The following is an 18,529-nucleotide window of genomic DNA, read 5'->3' on the forward strand; positions in this document are numbered from 1 at the left end:
GTTATTGACAATACATAATAGCATATCGAAAAAAGCACCACGGGCAATTAGGAACCTTATTAATTTACGCTCATTTAAGTACAATCTCAGGCGCCAAGAATATGTTTTATCTTTACCTAAAGTTAACACTACCATATATGGACTCAAGTCATTGAGATATTTTGGAGCCAAGATATGGAATGAACTATCAAATGACAGTAGAATTAAAGTAGGCACCAATGAAATAGTGAACAGAATTAGATCGCTAAATTTCGGGGATTAGTAAATTTGTGACATTAGTTTTAATAGTATTTTGACTGCGGCGGTAATATTGTAATAATAGTTTTGAATAGTTTTAATCAGTATTTAATTTGTGATTTTCACCTGATGAATTGTGATATTATCGTTGTTTAGTTGTTAGGTTCTCATTAGTTATTAGATGGAACACCTGTAAACTAGCTCTCAAGCTAAGCGTATATCCACGTTAAATAAACCATTCATTCATTCATTCATTCATTCATTCATTCATTCATTCATATCCTGCATACCAGGTGTAAACGGGGAGGGAATAAGGGGTATCCTTTCCCACGCAACGCTTATGCAGCGCTTTCTCTATTGTCACTTGTATTTTCTTGGTATATATACCAAGTGAATACAAGTGGGATATTCCAATGTATACCAAGAGAAAGCGTTACATAGCTAGTTTATATTTCACCCCCAAGTTAATTTAGAGGGCTAGGAAGTCAAATCAGCCAATCAGATTGCTTTATTGCTGGCACAATATTCTTTAAATATTGGACCGGGCAGTGTCCAGGATGATCCCGCACGATCACTGTTAAAGATTTTTGTTAGTGTTAATGGCGTTTCTGAAAGAACTTGCTTTGATCACACGAGACACTCCTTTTATTTTGTTTCCAACTCTCTTTCCCTTCTGTTTTGTTTAACATCAGGCGCGAGTATGCGACTAGTCGGCTTCCGGTCAGAATTGCGCGTTTGAAGTTTGCAATGTCTCCCCAGTTTGTGATCGTGGCATTTTTCTGAACATTTTCAGTTGCGTAATAAATCCCCTCTTAACCAAGCTTGCAATTCTTGTTGACTAATTACTCGTAAGTAATTTATGGACGTCCGGCCATTACCCCCTGGGCATTCTGGATAAAAGTCAAAGTAAATTTATGGCCACACATTGTTTAAAGAGTTGCGGTTTGTTTGACAGTATCACATCTGATAACGTCTCAGATGTTGAGTCTTGTCAGTGTGCTCGTATACGACATATCCAGTCATAAAAAGAGCCCTTACCCGTTTTTCACCGAGATCCGATCGGTTTTGTAATAAATTTCAAACATTTTCAGTTTCTGGTTATGCTTGGGAAAAAACTTAACAATACAACAATCTACGTTTTTTTTTTTTGTTCCTGTTTATTTTGTGAGCTCCGATAAACCGTCCTCATCCGAGCTATCTCACTACATTCAATACACTTTTTCAGCTAGAACTGTGACTTCATATCTCAAGGACCCAAATCTGACCTCACTTTCTCGAAGGTGTAGGCTCCGACGAGTTATCAGGTCACGAATTTCGTCGTCTTGCTTGCTAGATCGATTGGTCAACGATCGTAGGTTGTCAAGCCTGTTCTTACATTTGTCACACTCTTGACAAGTATCAACCCTAAACTTTCTAAAACTTAGAACGTCTTTCAGTTCCCTGTTAAATATATTTCTAAAAGTTGAAAAAATAATTACAGGTCCACTAGTTTTGTTTTTTAAGCTGGTTGTCGTTAAATTAGGGTGTTCACGGACGAATTCAGACCACATCTGGCGCATCGAAATGTTAGAATCAAAATATTTCTTGCACCCACTTCTTGCTCTCCGAAAGTGTGATTCTGTAGCCTCGTAAGATAATATGAAGTCCATGACAGCATCTCTCGCCTCGGGTAGAAGTTTCCGAGGAGTCTTCTGTCCCCTTTTGTCTGGTTCTATGAACAACCCGTCTTGGTCGATCTTTTTAAGCAAAACTTCAATTTTGCTCTTAGAAATTTCGTATACTTTCCGGAACGCAGTCTTGCAAACTTTTCCGAGCGATGGTACATGATACGAAATTTTCCGTACGCCACTGAATGTCAGTTTCAATTCCATGAGCTTTGACAAAAGGTAGTTCTGTTCATTATAACATTTCTGGTATAGCAAGTTTCTTTGCTGTCGTGCAATGCTTCTAATATTGTATAAGCCTTCTTTTAAGAGACAACCACTGTCGCAGCATGTGAATTCCAACTGGTACAAGTCTTTAAAAGCTCCATTTTTACGTCTTGTCCACGCTTTTTTCTTTGGCAGGTAGACCCTTCTTAACTTGTTAGAGTTCAATTTTCTTCTCCCTCTTTCCACTGAACTTGCAACGGGATGACCTTCCTTAAAATGTTGCCATGGTTTTGCCGCATCAAATTTGTACACAAGTAGGTGGAAATCAATATCATCTGTGCCTCTGCGCTCTGCATTTACTTGATGAGTAGGACGCAACATGTTACAAATCAATCTATAGGCACTCTAAGGTCTGTCTAAGCACACAAGTCAGGTATATGATTGAGTTAATCTCTATACCCGACCGAACGGACTTTACGTCGACAAAAGCTACTGAAGTTACGTTTACGCCCGAAGTTATTACGCGCGCACTGTCGCGCGCGCGCTCTTACAGATATGCGTTTTCTATGGCGTAGCTAGGGCTTTCCACAAGTTGTTCAAGATTTCCCAAAAAGTTTCCCGCAATTTCTATAAATGTTTCTCAAAGTTGCTCCAAAGAAATCAAAAAGAAAATTTTGTTGCTCTCTTCCTTTATTTGGTCTGATGCAAAAGTACATGAAAGTAAGATTTCAAAGCATTTTTCTGCAATTTTGCGGCGTAACCAGCGTTGCTAAATAGCTTTGCCCTTTGTCCTCTAAGCACACAAGTCGGGTATATGGTTGAGCTAATCTCTATATCCGACCGAGCGGACTTACCGTCGACAAAACCTACTAAAGTTTATGCTCGAAGTTATTACGTGCGCAACGTCGCGTGCGGGCCAACAAGATAAACAACAAGCCAACAAGATAAATAATAAATCCTGCCTGAAATATGTTACCGAGGGTGTTAACTCTCCAAATGGATTACCATAAGTGCTTACGGACACCAAAAGTTTCTTCTCAGGATGGCTTTTACGCGAGGAAGCTACGGACTAACCTTTTCGGGATCTATTGTGCCAACGAGGACATCATTCATTGTTTCTTCTATGATGAATCTATTGGAGGAAGCGGTCCAAACGAGGTAATATCTCTGCTGAACTATCTTCTGAAAAGCCTTCAGGAAAAATACGGTAAATTCCATCACCTTATACTGTGGGCAGATAACTCGCCGGCTCAGTTTAAAGAATCCTACTTATTTTTTTACCTAGACCGTATTGTTAGAAAGGGAGAGTTTCGAAGAGTAGACCTTAAATTCCTACTGGAGAGACACTCATTTTCAATTTGTGACAGACGGTTTGGCTGTATTCAGCAATTCTTTAACACCAAAGAAAAAATTGAAACTCCACAGGAGTGGGAAACGACACTACGAAACAGCCGCTTAAATAACGTTAAAAGTTACTGGGTGAATTTGGATTGGATTATGAGCTATAAAAGCTTTCTAATAATGAAGTACGTTGCTAGAAGCGAGGACATTGAACGCGAGAAATTCGAAGTAAGGAAGATCGCGTTTATCAATTTTGGTTCTGGAGAAATAACCGATCAGGATGAGAACTTACAACTAAGCTGGCATCCGGAAACCCCATTTATAAGGTTTACAATGGATACGAAAGAAAAGCCGAGAATTGTCTCGTTTCTGAGGAAAACGCAAGGCGTGGAATTGAATGCGGCTGAACATTTGGTTCCAGTGAGACTAGAAAAGAAACCCATTCGCGATGATGTTAAGTAAGACTATATAAAGCTAGCTCAGAAATATTTATCTGAAACTGCAAAACGTTTCTACGCCTCATTACCAGCAAGCTCTGATCAAGACATGGATGACGATGACGACTGAAACATTTACCCCCGAAGAATGAAGTTAGTGTTAGTATAGGTAATCGTATGAATGGGAGTGCATTCATACGATTTACACTACTCCTTATATTTGAAAATTCTCTCAAAATTGCACAAGCCTTTAGGCGAGTGCGATTTGAAAGAATTTTCCAATATCAGGAGTAGTGTAAGTCCTTAATTGCTTAAGCTCTCATACAATTACTTATTTATTATATGACTGAGAAAATTGCGAACGCCCGCGCGTTGATTTGTACTGAAGTGCAAATTAAGAATTAACGACAAATTAGCCTGCTCTTTATGGGGCGCCGTTTGTAAAAAAATTATTTAGTTTAATTTTATCATTTGTTTTCGTTATTTACTAAATAAAGTTTTGTGATATGAAATCATGTATTTATGATTTGATATAATAAATTACTATTTTAAATCATGGGTTTATGATTTGATATGATAAATCCTGATTTCAAATCATGTGTTCATGGTTTGATATAATAAATCCTGGTTTCATATCATGCGTCTATGATTTGATATAATAAATTCTGATTTCAAATCATGTGTTCATGGTTTGATATAATAAATCCTGGTTTCATATCATGCGTCTATGATTTGAAATCACGACTTCATGATTTAAATTAAACTTTCACATTTGATATCAGTGAAATCATGATTTAACTTAATAAGTATGATTTAACTTAATACATAATCCGCGCGAGCGAGGACATGTGACAAGTCACATGATCATCTATTGCGCGGGAAAACACAAACATGTCGGATGAACTTTCAAGGTCAATAGCTTCTGCCGTATCCCAGGCAGTTCAAAGGGCCGTCGATGAGGCTCTATCGCGTCTCCCAAGTCAGGCAGTCACTTCAGCAAGTTCAAGCTCCACCTCAAGCTCGACCTCGATCTCCACATCGAGCTCAAATTCAAATTCTCAAGAGGTACGTACATGTGCTGGCCGGCAAACAGTCCTTGTGTTCCTCTGAAATCTAGTGTGTTATTCAATACTGAATATTTAGCCATTTTCAATTTTCCTGACTTACTGTATTTTTTGATGCTGGTTCCTGTGATTTGCATGTTGTTCCAGCAGCTCTATAAAAGCTGCGTTTTGAACGGAAATCCCCCGTCTTTTACACATTGTATTTTCTCACTGTTGCGTGACTTTGTTGATAGTCGCCAGGTTATCGCTCTTCGACGAGTTGAAACGAAACCTCACAGCAACCATCGATGATATTAGGTTACTCTTAAAGAAACTGTCTCTTGCTGTTTTGAATTACGTCACACATAAGTGAACAAAGGTTTTATTGCATGTTTAAAAAGGCGAATGACATTTCGGTTGTTCATCTGTAGAATTAGTCTCCTCCGCAGCCGTTTTTTGGGATGTCACGCAACGCTCCCCCCAAAGAAACGGCTGCTCACATCCGAACAACATTCCTTTCACGAAATTAACCAATCACCGCTTCCGTTACATTTTCAAGAACGTTTTCGCGCCAAATTCGCCCTTTGAAACTTGTCCAATCAGGGAATGTTTTTTATCGTTGTATCCCGTCGTGGGAGATGTCACAAATAAACATACAGATTTCCGGCTTTTGTTTAGGGACGCCGAAAAATACCGGCGACGCTTGAACGAGCTTTCTATGAAGCTGAAGACTCTTCAAAGTTCAAGTTAATTATTAGAAACTTTAAACTCAAAAAATTACTGTCGAGAAGGAAGATATCTATTTTAACTTAATAAAGGAACCAGGAAATCAAGTAGCTTCGCTCGATTTGTTGACATCGAGTTCTGAATGCCGCTCTTTCCGGCCTGATTACAATCTGTAGGAAGCGTTTGGCCCTTGATTGACGCTTACAATTTGACATTTCGAGAAAATATATATCGTCTCATTTATAGCTGAACATAGCGATGAGCACATGAAGCACTTGTACTTAGGACTTTCATTTACAATTTTTTTCGTCCGTCATGATCGTAACCTGCGAACACCGCCTATTTTTGGCGACGTGCGGCGTGAAACAAAAGCCAGAAATTCCTCGCGTGTTCGCACCGTAGACCTTCCGCGCGAAAGCTTACGTCATTCACACTTTGCTATTATGTGATTGGTCTGTTCAACGGAGCGCAAACAAACCACAAACACAAAAGGAAAAGAATGTGGCTCGGATGTGAGCAGCCGTTTCTTTGGGGGGAGCGTTGCGTGACATCCCAAAAAAACGGCTGCGGAGGAGACTACTGTAGAATGGGAGGACTACAGCATTGGAAAGGCGACCTCCACTACCGACCGTTTTTTGTGGCGCGCCAGGATGTCTGCCGCCGCCAACTAAACGAAAAAAAAGAGTAATACACCGAGGCCAGTGAAAATTTATAACAAGGACATCATCTGCCTTCCTCATGAACTGGGCGACAATGTCCTCATTCCGATTCCTCGCGGAGAGAAAAGGTCGAAACTAGCGGAAATGGGCCTTATTGGGAAAATAGCATTACACTCTGTATGGCAAGCTGCACAAGTAGAGGCAGAAGTCAGCAGCGTTTTCGCCTCTGCGTTTGGCCTGTCTCAGGGCGAAGTATTGCCTTATATCTATTTGAGGTACCACACTCACTGGGTTTTGTGTAGCCTGCGAAAGTAGACGGATTTACTGTGGTTGTGTGAAACAACGACCGGGAATCCGTCTGCGTTCGCAGACTAGGTTTGGTGTTGTTAACAACTGTCAGATGTGTGTCTAATTGACTGATGGCTTTGTTCACCGTTTTTCTTTTCCCTCAGTACTATGGCAGGAACCAAAAAGTTAACAGTCCCACAAACGTCGAGTTCTTTTCAATGGAACGCTCCCGAGGTTGTCTCTCTGTGCTCACAGAGATCTCTATACATAATGGCAAAGAGACTTCCATTGATGTAGCCAGGTGAAAATGTAGGTTACTATTCTTACTTCTTTCTTCTTTGACTCCACCCGGAAACAAATTGTATTGTGTTTTTGAGCATGGCGATTTTAGGTAAAAGAGTTTCAGTAATGTTCCTGTCATACTTGACACAAAACCCAAAAATAAATAGAAAAGAAGGCAGTAAACACTCTCTTGTACTAAGTAGTATACCTGGAATGTCCATATCAAACACTATGGTTTCTTACCACGTTTCTCCTTTTCTCAACTTTAGGATGACCCATACCAGCTTACCATATACGACAGTATGCCTGATTTGCCATCTCAGTTGGAAATTTCAGATACCACAAGTACACGGGACACTTCCGGTACCACAAGCACAGCAAGCCCTGCGAGCACTTCAAGTTCTATGAGCACGATAAGTGATGCACGTACTGAAAGTACTTTAGACAAAACAAGTACCACAGGAGGCGGAAGCACTACAAGTACTACAACAAGTCAAAGTGAGCCGGGTTCTTACAGGTAAATATATCATTTTCAAACACGCGCAAATGCGTAGGATTATTGCACAATTATTTCTGGGTTTCGTATTTGCCCATGAGAGAAAACCAATCAAACCTGAGATTAATTAGTCTCCTCCACAGCCGTTATTACGGTCGTCACGCAACGCTTCTCCCCCTTCCTCTGTTTGAATGTTTTTTTTTTCAAGGAAAAATACACCGAAATAATTCTATTGTTGAACCTTTTCTGACTGGCACGGAAAGTGGTTCTTCATTCAAACATTACAAAATTGAAACAGCGTTCGATCTCTGTACAATTAGCGAATGGGTATCATCGAAGTTCTTTGCCGCCACTCACAATTGGGCGTCGATCTATTTTCGACACTCCTAGGTAGTTAAGCGACGATAAAACGAGGTAGTTTTTTGTGCGCCTATCGATTTACTTTGGTAAATGTTGCTTTTGTTAACGCAGCTCTTATGTCACACTACTGAACGACGACCCTTTTCCAAACCTCAGTGACGAGGAAGAGGAGTACCAACGGGACGTACTGCTTGCACTGGAGCTCAGCGCAAGGTAATTCTCTTAACATACAGACCATGTCGTTATTACGGAGACTGAGGTCCGTGATTATATTACATTTGATATTTTGACTACAAATGGCTATTATGTATGCCTGGTGATTTTTTTCATGTTGATTATTTTCGTGATTAATGTGATAATTATCACGGCTGGTCTTTCAATACGTCACAGAGACAGCAATCCTGGACGAGACCTGGAGGAAATACTGCAGGAGTTAAGAACAGCTCGAGTCAATAATGAGGGGAGAACCATAGTCAATGTTAGGCACGGTCACATCTGGGAAGATTCCTGCCGATGTTTGCAGAGGAAACGTTTCAGTCCAGGCGCAATCATTTCCGTCTGTTTCGTGGACGATTTTGGGAACAGCGAAGGTGCCGTTGACATCAGTGGACCTCGCAGGGAATTTCATCGTTTGCTGGTAAAGGCCGCGAATGAACATTCAGGGATTTTTGGTGGACCAGCAGATAGACGCGTTCTCGTGCCCAACTCAAACGGTAAATCACAACGTACAAGTAGTTCTACTACTTTGGCTTTATATGCATGTATTGCGTGAAGGTAACTAATTAACCCATTTTTCTAGCAAGGGAAAAGGGACACTATCGCCTTGTGGGTGTAATTTTGGCCTGGTCACTTGTACACGGAGGCCCCGGTGGCAGCTTCCTGAGCCCAACTCTGTACCACGCCATAGCACACGGTGTCGACTTCCCTAAGGCAGACGTCAACGACATCCATGACGATCGGTTGTCGGACTCCCTGTCAAAGGTAAACTAATGCTGTACAACTACAATATCGAACTGTCTCCGCAAAGCACCACTTGTAACACTTAATCGGCACTCTTTGAAGCAAAGGATCACTATTACTCTTGAAATTATGATTAAGTAACAGCTTTGGTTCTATTCACTTTTTAGATAGCAACCGCAAACGACATAGAAGAGCTCAACGCAGTTTTACAGGATGTCCATGTTCAGGAAATTTTGCTTGCGCTAGGGTCCAAGACACAAGCAACCAACACCGGTGAAAAGGACCACTTCGTAAAAATAATTTCTCGCCACGTCCTTTTGGATAGTTCGCGATACCTTTTGGAAGAACTGATAAATGGTTTGTGCGCATTGGGGGTATACGAAAAAATAAAATAAAATCCCAAAGAATTCGCAAAGTGCCTGTGTCGCTCCGACAAACTCCTAACGGCGGCTATGGTGGACGCCTTGATTTAAAATAGTAATTTATTATATCAAATCATAAATACATGATTTCATATCACAAAACTTTATTTAGTAAATAACGAAAACGAATGATAAAATTAAGCTAAATAATTTTTTTACAAACGGCGCCCCATAGCTCTTAGCCAATCGCAATGAAGTAATTTTCTTGGTCGTATAATGTCCGTAGGGTGCTAACTTAGAAATTCAGATCCAAAGAAAAGTAGTATCATTCCAACTTGTGAGTTTTAAATTCAACTTTTACCACACTACCAGCGAAACCAAACACAATTGGATTGCATATCACACTTAAAGTGACAAAAGCTTTCACGGTAATGGCGGGTAAAAAATTGCGTTTTTGGTTATTGCTTATTGAAGATGATTTCCAATTGAATTCCATTTTTTTAGAAGGATTTATTATTTATCTATAATGTTGACACCTTCAGTACTGTTTCTTCCTTTCGTTGGGTTAAATTTGAACGGTTTTCGCGATTGCCTACGATTCTGAGTACCCGTTTGCTAATAAGGACTGCCATTTGTTGAAATTTTCTAAAATATCTAGTTAGCTATAAACAATGACGACTTTTTTTATAACAAATGGATAATATTTCAGACTCGCGAAATTTACCCACTCGATTCCACTTTCGAGTAAATAGGACCCGGCGAAATAAGTAACAATAATAGGTATTTAGCCTCAATGTCAATCTCGTTCCCAGAGTCTTGGTCATCCCCTTGACCAGCGATCGGAAATGAGAGCCCTGGGAGCAACCATTTCAGGCCTGCGCCATAGATGCAGACTGCGCAGTAAAAAAGGATGGGCAGAATTCGGTTATTTCAAAATGGTTGCTTCCAGAGCTCTCGTTTTCCGACCGCTGGTCGAGGGGAACGAAGACTTTGGGAACGAGATTGCCTCTGTGTCAAAAGTTTTGAGACAAGAGAAACATAACTCTTGCTCACGAATAACTCATGTTGGGTTAGTGGTTTTAGCTGGCCCACTGCAGGCCATGATCAGTCAGAAAAAAATCAGTCAAGCCAAATGCAAGGTTTATTATCACGTGTATTTTAATAAAAAAAAAATCTACTAATTAGTTTAACTCTTTTCCTGACTGCGCTCTGTTCACCATTATCTATATGAAACAGTATATATAACAGTATACAACTATATAACAGTAACTTCGTTTTTGCTATTAGTAGGTGGCTAAGTATTTAAATAATTCGTAAGAAATTGAAAGGGATGCAGTTCAGGATGAGAGGCATTACATCAGAATCCGGAAAATGCGTTTGTACACTTGCTAATTAGTTAGACGCAATGAAACGTTTCCATATAAACGTGTATAAAGTTACACTTTGTTTGAAGGGGGTGGGGACAATTTTTACTCACGAAAATTAAGGCATGAACCAGGCCTATAAATTACGGTCTAGAGAAGGGTCACAAATTAGTCCAATACTCTGGTTCAAGTCATACCCTAAGATTCTTTAGTAGAATTCTACTACTATACTAATGAAAATGCTGTAATCTGATTGGCTGAGCCACTGCACACTATCATGCATTAGTGTGCAGTAGCTTGGTTGGTCGACAACATTGCAACGTTTCCTCGATTCTACGAAGTTTTCAAAGAGCATTCAGAAACAAATGGATAAACAAAATTCCTGAGAAGACTAAAAGGAGGGTATTTACGTGCGGTTTCTTGAATTAAAAAAGGTCGAAATGTTTGAAAGATACTGATAAGCGCGCGTATACAACTGCAAATGTCAAACTGACAATTAATTCAGTCCGCGCGAATTCCCTAAAGCGAGAAGTTTAACACTAAGACCAGAAATAATTAGAACCGTTACTTGAAAGAAATTTCAGTTAGAATTCTACTAAAATAATTAGATTACTCGCCCTCGATTTCTATTTAACAATTAGATTACGAGCTCGAGATTTCAAAAAATCTCTTATTGAAATCCTCCTCGCAGACACTTCGAAAGAAGTGGCCGTCAATTTGTTAACACGGGCACACTACTACGCTACTCATTATCTATCGATCACAAAGTAGCTAGTGAGAAGCGTAGCCAATCAGAGAACGGTATTCGTGATAGAACGCTAGTAGATTTATACTAAGAGGCGATATTTGATTCGGCCTACGGCCTCATCAGCTATCAACTCGTAGAAATCTCGAGCTCATAATGTAATTGTTAATTAGAGTTCAAGCACATTAAGGTCTGGATCATAGCAAATAGTTGATTCATGAAAATGTCAGTGGAACAAAATTTAGCAGTTCTGCCTACTTAACCTCGTCAACATTTTCAAGTGTACCCAACATTTAAGGAATTGGTGGTGGTTGACAAAGAAGCAGGTCAACCATTTCGGTCCTGTAATGTTTGGAATTAGCGTATCCCTCGTTTTGCGATGGTCGAAGGTCACTAATTTCCCCCAAAAACCTACACCACTCTTTAATACGAAATCAAGTACACTCCATTCTAAACGTAATTAAAAAAAGCCTGCGTTATTGACCAACAAGAGTGGAAGTCTATGCCAATTCGATTTCACCGACATGTAAAAAAGGAGTCCAATTTAGTTTTTAGCAGAAGAAAATATACATGTCAGCTTAGTAAAACAATTCAGGATAACCATAACCCGCGTGACTACTCAGGTTCTGCTGTTTCCCGTTAAATTCTTGATCCAGGCCTTAAAGGGCTTGAGAGGGAATAGTTTGACTGTCTGCATGACATTCCCAATCCGTATCGTTGTAGTTCCATAGGAACTCTACGGTTTCGGGAATATCATGCAAGGCAACCAAAAACACTCTCGGTCTTCCTGAATTTTTTTAACGCTACGAAGGGTCTCAAATTTGCGTGGTTTCGAGAGTGGTTGATCAGTGCCCCCCAAGTCGGCCCGGTTTCTTCGTTTCCTTGGTAGGGATCGATCCTAAAAACAAAATATAAAACAAATAATGCGCATTATTAAATCGTGTATACTTGTATTTCAGCCGTGGCTATAGGTTTAATTAGTCTTGACTCATATAGACAAATTGATCAAACTCGTTTCATTTTTCAAGTTACCATTAATTATACTAAGGGTCGCGATGGTTGTTGAGATAGCTCTGTTAATGAAACGCCTTTTGAAGATCTTACGTCAAACAAGGTACTTACGCAATTTGGCGGCCTCCATTTTCAATGACCATCAGAGTGCAAATTTTGCCCTCCCTGGCGTATTTCTCCTCGCGCGTGGCCGCTTCTACCATTGAAACATGCTCCCCTTGATATTCTACCACTATTTCGCCCCTTTCGATGTCGCGGTTTGCAAACGCACAGCGACCTGCCCCTCTGGGGTCACTGGGAACATCATGGATCTGTAAAATGAAAGAATGGGATAAATATTCAGGAAGATGACAAAACATGTTAGTAAAAACATTAAAAAAACCTTGTTTGACTCGGGAAACTTCGTATACAGCCTTAGCTTCGTTTAGAAATCTTCGGAATAGCTTTCATGACTTTCGATATTCTTTGGATGTTTCTCTGTAACCTTGGGAAATATTCTAAATTTTCGGTTGCGTTTAGGCAAACTTGGCCAATCTTTGTTGAAAAAAATCGGATGGCCTCCCGTGATATTCGGAAGCCTTCCAGTGGTTGTTATTCATCTTCGGAATACTTCGGATTATGTTGGAAAAGTGATCTCATATCATTCGCAAGTAAATTATATATGGTATTGCCTCCTTGGTTTGTATGGTACATGTAATAAATAGCTATCGCTGTTAAAAAAAAAAAAAAAAAAAAAAAAAAAAAAAAAACCCTTGAAAAATCTTTTGCTTTGGTTGGTAAAATAAAACTCACCTCTATCGGGGGTAATGGTGGAGGATTTGCGGCTATGTATTTTTGAACCCGTTGTTGGGTGTCACGCCCACCAAATTCATATCCTGGGCGAGTCCGACGAGCGCGGCGGAGTTTAAGTCCTCGGTATCCGCGAACGTGGTTGCTCATCTCTGTCCTCACTTGCCATCCCTTAAGTTGACTGTGAGTCGAAATGGCGTTTTTCAGTTGCTGTAAAAAAAAATAAAAAATAAAAAAAATAAAAAAAAAAAAAACGCGTTAAATGTGCAAATAGTGTCCCCAATTAGTTCCTTTCTATAGCTAAATACTCTGATCTTTGACGCGATTCATTCATTCATTCGTTCAAAAAAATATCTATTTCATTCTCTTCACTCTTGTTTGAAACATAGAATCACAGACCTATAAACGAAGCAAATTTTAAAGCAATGATCGCAGCAAAATACTTACTCTGTTAAAACTGTTTCTCTTCGTTAAAAACTTTGTTTGGCCGCTAACACTGTCGTTGTCCATCCACACTCTAACCGCGCTTTCGCAGGCCTCGAAAATCTCGGCCGTGGACACAAAGTTACCCGGGCTTTGCTCCACGCAAGAAGACAAAAATTTAACTAGAAGTGGACATTTAACCCCTCTTTTGTGCTTAAGCATTACCCTGCGGACTTTTACGAAGAACCTCTCTGCTCCTTAATGGCAAGATAGGTTACATACAAGTGCCAATGAATATTTTCCCACAGAAACTTCACATGGGCCTTAAATTTATTCAAAAGCACGGGAATTTGTGGCTAACACGGGTTTCGTGTTCCATTTGGTCGGGGTGGAGTAACTCCAAGAGAAACTCTTTTTCGTTGCTATGCAGTCTCTCTGGGAACGCATTCATTTTTGATACAGACCAGTTTGTTGTTTTTTGGGTCCGTTTCCGAGTACCGAGTGTCTTTGTTCAACCAGCTGATTCAACTCCTGCTCGCTTAAATTCGAGGCCCGGCAAAAAACTTAAGCTCGAAATTTGGTAGCTCACAGGAATAATATTTCTCGTCTCCGGAAGAATTATTAGATTTTTCCATATTTAAGGAGAAGAAAAATAGGAATTATGTTTTACGAAGTGTCAACATCGATGGAAAAAATTTGCCGGGAAGTACCCACTAGGGCAAATGAGTCGAGCGTATTAGCCAATCTTAACACTTGTAGACTGGCGCGAGTCGCACTGCGGTCTAAAATATGGCGGTTGTTGAGTGCATAGAGGTTTCTAGTGCGAGTAACTTTACGTCAGTCCGGGTGGGCCGGAGATAAATTTGTTCGGATTTTTTAGTTTTATCGTTCCATCTCCCAGAAAACACCAAACAGGAACCTCTTGAGAGACTCGATAGTAAGAACAAAACAAGTTTTTCGCAGAATAGCCGAACGTACAAGTAAGCAGTAAGCAAAAGATGGAGAAAGGTCAGAAGTCTACAAAAACGTTTATAGTGGTAAGTATTTATCCATAAGTCTGTCATTAAATATTCATATCCAGAAGGGCGCCCATTATGCTATTTATTTGCCGTCTTTAACTTTTGAGAGGTTCTGAAGCGAGATTGTTTTTATTCAGTCTTGTGGTCTGGGTGATTCCCTGCTGTATCGATTTACGTAATTTTAATAAGTAAATACTGTTACAGTGCAACTTACTCAAGGGAAAGAAATTCCGTAATATGTTTTTAGTTAGTCGAGAGTTCACTTTAACAAGGTAAATTAATAAAAGTTTCTCATCTCTGTTATTCCAGAAAAATTTATAGTGACGACGATCACTCTCGAACTCTAAACACTCGATATTTTTTTCAACATTTTTTTGTTATATCAATTTGTACTGATATGTGCGGAGTGGTACCTGACCCCCGGGGGGAGGGGGAGATTTCAAGGCACTTTAGTTTGCTGTCATTAAGTTATGCTGGCAAAGAGCTTTTATTTAATATGATGACAGTTAAGCCTGAATTCATCCACAGGTGGCCCAGAGATTCTAGTATCATTTCCTTTTTGCACTAGATGAAGTGTGGAGTGCGGAACTTGGTAAGCACTGCTTACATGACTCTATTAGGCACCAGCTGTTATTGGGCTGTTCGGACCTGGTTTTCAAAACATCAGGTATATATCGTCATATATCAGTGGCTAGAGCAGAAATTGCTTGTAATAAGCTCTTGATCGATTACCGAGAGGCTGTTTCGCATGCTAAAATATGACCTTTTAATGAAAAAAGAGGAAAAACCAGAGTGATGATAGGTTGCAGAGGCATGAGTTTTACACTGAAAAGAATCGGTGAATTTTGACAAGATAGAGCAGAAACTGCTGGTAATAAGCTCTTGATCGATTACCGAGATGCTGTTTTGCAGGGCAAAATATGACCTTTTAGTGGAAAAAGAGGCAAAGCCACAATGACAATAGGTTGCAGAGGCACGACTTTCACACTGAAAAGAGTTAGTGAATTTTCACAAGAGATATCTACCAGCAGTTTTGAAAAAGGGGTCTGTCAATTGTGCTGTGAAGTTATTTTTGTTGGTAAACTTTTCAAACCAGTTTGACTTGATTAATAGTCTTTTGGATTTTCTTGTTTTCATTTTCAATTTGAGTCTGGTTTTTCTAGATGAAGGTAGGGGCTGTAGATCATAAACATGCCACACTGTCAAAATCAAACTGGTTTGTTATAAAGTTGAAGCCAAAGGTAAATTTTGTAAGCACAACGGGGTTACTATAATGTACTGATCTTACTTCTCCAAGCCGACGGGCGGGTCAACCCTACATGGGCTCAGACAGTGACTTAATCTGAGTGCAAAAGGACATGTTGTTTTACAGGAAATGCATGACATGGAAACATAGAGCCATTACAATTGCACTTTTCCTTGAAGTTTTGAAAAACGCATACCTAATTTTACTCCGCGAGCTGTACTGAAATCGATGCCGCAGGCATCGATTTCAGCTTAGCGTAGCACATTATTTTCCAGGGGGGACTCCGTTACCGGAAAGTCTGGAGACATCTACAGGAGTGTGGCTAATTGTGGATACCTCTTTGGGGTCCCTGGCCCTTAATCCAGGGGGGTGGGGTCGGTTTGAACTTGTGTCCATAGTCTCAAGTCAGTCTGACGGCTGGGTATGTACTAAGCTGTCCGACGTGACACAACCCTTAAAGTGCCCGGAATTTCCCAAAGCTGAGTGGGTTTATTGCCTTGGCAGAAGGTTCCACTATTGTAATGAGGGGGGGGGGGGGCTGATATGTGCGGAGTGGTACCTGACCCCCGGGGGGAGGGGGAGATTTAAAGGCACTTTAGTTTGTTGTCATTAAGTTATGCTTGCAAGGAGCTTTTATCTGATATGATGACAGTTAAGCCTGAATTCATCCACAGGTGGCCCAGAGATTCTAGTGTCATTTCCTTTTTGCACTAGATGAAGTGTGGAGTGCGGAACTTGGTAAGCACTGCTTACATGACTCTATTAGGCACCAGCTGTTATTGGGCTGTTCGGACCTGGTTTTCAAAACATCAGGTATATATATATATGTCTCGATTTATGAAAACCGTGTTAAAGACTTTGCACCAAAATAGCGGGCATGTTTTTGGAAAATCGGTCAGAAAGTGTACATAAATATGGCCATGTCGTACTGAGAGTGCTATCTACCTCGTGTACTCTTAATAGAGTCCATACCATGCCTATACAAGCTTTTGAAGTCGCTGCAAATGAGTCCAACGGGCCAAACAAAGCTAAATTACAGCTTAAATTGATCATTTGACTCGCGGCACTAATTTAGGCAGGCTTAACCTCTGAGATTCCACCTAAATGACCTCACTATGTCTTTACTGAGGCTTAAATTAGCCAATCATGGTAACAAGAGCATGATAAGAAGTGGAATCGGTTATTTACCTCTATATTTCAGCGAAAAAGTAGCCTTTACGTGACATTTAATTTCAATAATTTTGCCTGGACTCGCAAAAACATAGCCACAGAATTTGACTTGTCACTGATAATCTTGATACAATTGTGCTCTAGAGCTAGCTTTCCACAGGGCTTATCGTAGCGCAAATAACAGCAAATAACTCTTCTGGGTAGTATAACAGATGGCGGTACGAGCGCACTTTACCAAAAAACGGCCACCAACGGCCTCTCCTGACCAAAAAATGCTCACGCAGGCCCTATTTCGAAAAGTGCATTTTCAGGCCTCTCTGAGCAACTTCATGGAAAGCCTTCTCCTGAGCTCATTTTATGTCTCCCAGCCCCCCTGAGAATCAAAAATGCTTCTCCATCTGTTCATCCTGGAGTCACCATTCACTGTTTCCAATCTATTTTTCCTCACCCAACGGCTTCTCCTGAGAGCAAAAACACGTTTCACAAAAAACAAAAATTACTTAAAGAGAAAACTATATATATAACTGTAATAGTATGAATAAGTATAATGAGAATAATATGAAAAATATAAATTATAAGAATAAAAAATTATCTAGCCATATTATAATGGAGATGAATAAATCCGAATTGAATAAATTGACAAAAAAACAATTAGTTGATCTATTGTTAAAAGATCAACAAAAATCGAAAAAACCTATTCCAGTACCACGAAAAAGCGTGAAGCAGATGGTACATGATTACCAGGAAAATATAATTGCGCCACCTCTCGAGTTTAGCGATAAACCAGTTCCAAAACCTCGAACAATTAAACCTGTTCCAGAACCAAGAACAAGAATAGTGGAATTACCTATTGGTGCTATGTTTAAGATAGAAAAACCAGTAGCTAAACCTCGTGTTAAATCTAAAAGACCAATACCAGCACCGAGAACTAAAATAACGCCCATTAAGCTGGCTTTGAAAGATGCTGTTGAAACATATGAGATTGGTTTGAAAAATAAAAGTGATCCGCTGGTTCAGCTGCAAAATACTAGACAAGCAATTAATCATCATTTCATTAAATCTCACTTGGTAAAAAATAAAAAAAAATTAAATTTTATGAGTCCATGAAAATGACTTTCATCAAAGAAGTACCTGATAATGAACAAAATGATGATGATGTTGAAGTTGAAATTGATGCTGCCGGTGGTGAGCATTATTTGAAGCATAAAGCTGCTCACTTCAATAGTAAAGCCAAGACTGTTACTAACACCATCGATTCAAATCAGCAACTGAAAATTACCCAGGAAGAGATTTTGAAAAAGATCGCACAATGGCTATCTGAAGGATCTGGATGGATAATCGATAAAATTGATAACCATTATTTGAATATTATCAAATATAGACCGATGAAGGGTAAATCATATATCCAGCTTCCAAAAGAGTTGAGAAACTCATCGAAAGGCCTCATCAATATGAAAAATAAGGATAATGAATGAATACTTTCGCTGGTGTCATATCAGGCATATTAATCCTCAAGAGAAATCATAAGTTAGATTATTCTAATGTTGAATTTCCTGTTAAATCAATGATTTCAATAAAATTGAAAAACAGAATAGTATCCGAATAAATGTCTTCGGCTATGAAAACAAACAAGCTTTCCCAATTTATGTTTCAAAGGAAAAGTTTAATGATAATTTGAATTCATTATTGATAACTGAAAA

General features: G+C 39.6%; 2 protein-coding genes, 1 long non-coding RNA gene and 1 pseudogene across 3 annotated transcripts; 3 read left to right on the plus strand and 1 right to left on the minus strand.

Moving 5' to 3' along the window:
* Window positions 1-1,374: 1,374 nt before the first annotated feature.
* LOC149113407 (uncharacterized) lies at window positions 1,375-2,489 on the minus strand. Its single transcript, XM_089288467.1, has one exon. The coding sequence runs from the start codon at window positions 2,487-2,489 to the stop codon at window positions 1,446-1,448; it is 1,044 nt and encodes a 347-aa protein (XP_089144593.1). The 3' UTR covers window positions 1,375-1,445.
* A 425-nt stretch (window positions 2,490-2,914) lies between these two features.
* LOC149113408 (uncharacterized) lies at window positions 2,915-4,075 on the plus strand (annotated as a pseudogene).
* Window positions 4,076-4,491: 416 nt separating this feature from the next.
* LOC149113409 (uncharacterized) lies at window positions 4,492-7,058 on the plus strand. Its single transcript, XR_016206800.1, has 2 exons — window positions 4,492-6,589; window positions 6,767-7,058. It is a non-coding gene; the product is annotated as an uncharacterized LOC149113409 (long non-coding RNA).
* A 101-nt stretch (window positions 7,059-7,159) lies between these two features.
* LOC149113410 (G2/M phase-specific E3 ubiquitin-protein ligase-like) lies at window positions 7,160-9,144 on the plus strand. Its single transcript, XM_089288444.1, has 5 exons — window positions 7,160-7,401; window positions 7,852-7,953; window positions 8,131-8,453; window positions 8,540-8,721; window positions 8,868-9,144. The coding sequence occupies exons 1-5, from the start codon at window positions 7,187-7,189 to the stop codon at window positions 9,093-9,095; spliced, it is 1,050 nt and encodes a 349-aa protein (XP_089144570.1). The 5' UTR covers window positions 7,160-7,186; the 3' UTR covers window positions 9,096-9,144.
* The last annotated feature ends 9,385 nt before the right edge of the window (window positions 9,145-18,529 follow it).

Source organism: Orbicella faveolata, unplaced genomic scaffold (genome assembly GCF_042242905.1).
Source record: "Orbicella faveolata isolate gen_17 unplaced genomic scaffold, um_ofav_v1 contig_15, whole genome shotgun sequence".
Classification (NCBI taxonomy): Eukaryota; Metazoa; Cnidaria; class Anthozoa; order Scleractinia; family Merulinidae; genus Orbicella; species Orbicella faveolata.

Excerpts from the sequence above, each read along its gene's own strand:
- LOC149113407 (XM_089288467.1), bottom strand. The coding sequence starts at position 2,489 with ATGTTGCGTCCTACTCATCAAGTAAATGCAGAGCGCAGAGGCACAGAT.
- LOC149113410 (XM_089288444.1), top strand. The coding sequence starts at position 7,187 with ATGCCTGATTTGCCATCTCAGTTGGAAATTTCAGATACCACAAGTACA. Across the intron at positions 7,954-8,130 it reads GCACTGGAGCTCAGCGCAAG|AGACAGCAATCCTGGACGAG; the intron begins GTAATTCTCTTA and ends AATACGTCACAG. Across the intron at positions 8,454-8,539 it reads TCTCGTGCCCAACTCAAACG|CAAGGGAAAAGGGACACTAT; the intron begins GTAAATCACAAC and ends CCATTTTTCTAG.